Source organism: Corvus brachyrhynchos, unplaced genomic scaffold (assembly GCF_000691975.1).
Source record: "Corvus brachyrhynchos isolate BGI_N302 unplaced genomic scaffold, ASM69197v1 scaffold59, whole genome shotgun sequence".
Lineage (NCBI taxonomy): Eukaryota > Metazoa > Chordata > Aves > Passeriformes > Corvidae > Corvus > Corvus brachyrhynchos.
Genome location: NW_008246054.1, coordinates 2,759,922 through 2,763,741, shown reverse-complemented (window position 1 = coordinate 2,763,741; position 3,820 = coordinate 2,759,922). Strand labels below are relative to the sequence as shown.

General features: G+C 50.1%; 1 protein-coding gene across 1 annotated transcript in view; it reads left to right on the top strand.

Moving 5' to 3' along the window:
* Positions 1-3,820, top strand: part of SEC16A (SEC16 homolog A, endoplasmic reticulum export factor) — a 21,010-nt gene that overhangs the window by 509 nt on the left and 16,681 nt on the right. The window contains exon 2 of the mRNA XM_017745575.1: positions 1-3,698. Within this exon, the coding sequence (XP_017601064.1) occupies positions 1-3,698 (3,698 nt within the window). The remainder of the gene's footprint in view (positions 3,699-3,820) is intronic.

Genomic DNA, 3,820 nt, shown 5'->3' with positions numbered 1-3,820 from the left:
CTCCTCCCGCCGGCGTCGCTCGGAACATGTACTGGAGGAACAGCCCGCTCAGCAAACGGGCAAACGCCGCAGCTGCCCCGGTGCAGCCCGTGACAGACCCGTTTGCCTTTGGCAGGCAAACCCCACAGGGCTTCCCTCTAGATAATCCATCCAAGGGCAACGCACTGGCGTTCCCACAGCCAGCCCTCGTGCATCCGCTGCCCTCCCGTGCCGGGGACAATCCTCATGGACCACACATGTCTCTGTCAGCTCCTGTGTCTCAAGCAGGGATAAGCACCAGTTCCTTTTCTAATGTTCCAGTTCCTTCTCCGTCCCCGGGGTATGTTATAAATAGTGCTGCAGAAGGGCATCCCAACGCCGATCTCGGACTCCGTGGGCCTGCAGTGCCGTTGCATTATAACCCAGGAGCAGCAGTGGAAAATTCTTTCAGTGTGCATCCTGGAATGGTGGCTGCAGCAAACAAACCTGGAGCTAGACAGGATGTTGGCAGAGATCCAAATGATGCACCTTCAGGACCCAATGCAGCAGCATTCTTCCCACCACCTCCCCAGCAGCCTGGGTCCCAGTGGAGGCCTGTCCCAGGGAATCTGCAGTCTCCAGTTCGGAATTTTGTGCCCTATCCTGAGCCATCTCCTCAGTCTGACGTTCATAACGTTTCTCAGCCTTCTGTCAGCACTTCTCACCCTCCTCCACACACAAATGTCCCGCAGGGTCCTGGACACCAAGGTATTCCACAAAACATCATGCAAGCGCCTTTATCCGCTGGTTGTGAAAAGAATGGGAAAAATGGCCCTGCAAACAGCAGTCATCACATGAACAGCATCCAGCCTGGAAATGTGTTTAGGCAGAACACAGAAATGACTAACCCTTGGTTAAGCCAACCTTACCAGGAACAGTTTTACCCACAGCCACCTTTGCAAGACTCTGGTTTTGTCCTTCCCACAGCTCAGGAAAACAACCCCAAAAACCAGTCTCCAGCTATGTCTGAAACATCAAATAGGTCTATTCCCACCGATCGAGATCCAGGAACTCTCTCCATGTTTTTCAAAGGGGATGAAGCAGAAAATGAAGAAATACTTTCATCTGAAAAAAATTACGTAATGGAGAAAACAGAGTTTGATGCCTGTCAGCCAAATTTGGCCTCCCTGTATCACCAGCCTGTGCATCCTCAGCAGGGGGCAACCAATGTTCTCTCTCAGGCACAGCTCAGTACAGGTTCAGCTGGTGAGATGGTACAGAAAGGAATGGATGTTCAGTACTTCCCTAAAATTGCCAGTCATCAGGAGGCACAGGCTGCTAAGCACTCTCTGTTTGCTGGTGATGACGAGGCACAGATAGGTGACACAGCTGCTGGGTCCCAGTACGAAAATGTGGAGAACCTGGAGTGCATTCAGAATCAGGAAGTGCTGCCAAGTGAACCACAGAACATCAGTGCTTCATCCCCTGCTGCTGGTCCTGATCCGTACAGGTACGGATCCTTCCCGGGTCAGATGCTTCCCAAGAACGCTGTTGTGAGCCATGCTGAAGGAGGACCAAACTTGGAGGCACCTGATTCCTTACCTCATCCTGTCCGACCAGACAGTGTCTCTTCCAACTACAGCAACATTAGCCACAGGAGCACTTCCAGCTCAGCACGGCCCCCAGAGCAAGTCGGTACATTTATCCAGCAGGAAATTGGGAAGCCTGATGAGGAATCCTCTGCCAGCTTCTTCAAACAGATTGACTCCTCTCCTCTGGGAGGTGATTCAGGTGAGCTAAACCTGAGCAAGAACTACCATGGCAATCTATCCCAGCCTCCCACTCCAAGTCCTCCTAAGCCTACAGGAGTGTTTCAGACAAGTGCAAATAGTTCTTTTGAACCTGTGAGGTCCCATGGAGTTGGTATAAAACCTGCAGAGATTGACCAAGCAAAGATGGTGGTTGAATTAAGAGAGAACCACTCAAACCAAAAGAATATCAAGAAGAACACAGCTGTGCCTGCTGCATCCCCTGGCAATCTTGAACAGCCACCAGATAATCTGGAAACAATTTACATGCCTCAGGTACACCCTGGGCCTCTTGCAGGCACTGGGGAAGCTGGAAATACGCTGCACTCTGGACCTGTTGTGGAAAATATACAATCAGTATCTGAGAGACGGTCCTCAACCAGAGCTCAGGGAGCAGTTAAGAAGTGTGATAGCCCAGCAACAACTTTATGGGCTCACAATGAGTTACCAAATTTTGGGGGAAATGTCCTTCTAGCTCCTGCTGCTCCTGCGGTGTATGTACCTGCCAAACAGACTGTGGAAGTCATTCAGCCACCAGAAGAAGGCCTGTCTAATCAGCAGCCATGCAAACCAGGGACTATTGCTGTGCAGCATTCCCAGGATGGAAATATAACTTTTGAAAATCTTGAGAATCCTCCCAAAATGGGAGAAGAGGAGGCACTTCAGTCTCAGGCAAGTTCTGGTTATGCAAGTTTATTGTCTTCTCCACCTACAGAGTCTTTGCAAAATCAACCTATTCTGATTGCTCAGCCTAATCAAAGCTATAACTTGGCTCAGCCAATTAATTTTTCTATTTCTCTATCTAATCAGCTAAGCAACAGTGAAAACAATCAGCCAATGAAGGACTCTGGAGTTGGGGACAAGCCTGCAATGGGTCCCCAAACTTCACATGCTGGTGGGGAAAACGTGCCGTTACCTGTGATGCAAGTTGGATCTCTCTTAGTTAATTCACTTCCAAGTACTAATCTGTTAAAACATAATTTATTACAAAGTCCTGTTAATTCTTCTGATGCTTCTTCTAATCAGCCTGCAAACTTGCTAATGAAAACTCCTCTTAATTTGACTCCAGAAGGGCAAAAGAATGTTAATATGGAAGGCCTCGTTCCTGAATTTGCTAGCAAGCCAGGGTCTAACTCCTCTGTTTCTCCTGGGACAAATCTTCCCAGTGGAAGTGCAAGTGGACTAGTCCCCCCTGTTAATTCCATAGCACAGGCTAATAATTCTGCAAGTCAATCAAGTAGCAAAGAAGCTGCTGGAGTGCTCGACTTCACAGTGTCACGGACGTTGGAGAAAAGCAGCACAAGTAATTCTGTGCAGGTGCACAGTCAGTCACCCTCTGGTGTTCCAGTCCAACAGGCGGCCGGTGGCGCTGGTCAGGTGCGTCCCGAGGTGCCTGACAAACAACATTTCTATCAACAGGTGACAAAAGATGTACAGCACCAGGCTGTATCAGACAGAGCTGCACAGGGAGCGCTGCCACCCCAACCACAAATGCAAGCAGCTCAAATGCAGCCACCAACATCTGGGCAGTCCTCAGTTCCTCCAGACTCCCAGATTTCCAAAGGGGCTAAAGCCATGCAGCAGGGGGAGAGCCAGGTGCTGGGCAATCGTCCCCAGCCTGGGGGACCACAAGAGGCAGGTTCAGCCCAGCCAAGGTACGACCAGACGAGTCCCAGGAAGCAGCCGGTGTCAGAACAGCCTCCAGGTGCTCCAGCTGCCCCAGCCCCTCCTGCCTCCACTGCTCAGTCAGTCCCACCCAATGGGCAGCAAGACCTGCAGCGTCCACCCCCACCTCAGACCCCTCAGGAAGCCTTCGGTCCACCCCAGAACCCTTACTACTACTACAGACATCCTTACGATGCTTACCAGGCTCCATATCCACCACCTTATCCTCCTGCAGACCCCAGGACTGCAGCTCACCTTTATTACATGGTAAGTTTTCATTTTGCCCTTTCCTCTCCCCTTAGTATGTAGTATTAATTTTCATTTCTGAGTTACAAATTTAAACAGTTGTGTCATGATCAATATTCAGCAGAGCATTCATGTTAAGTGTT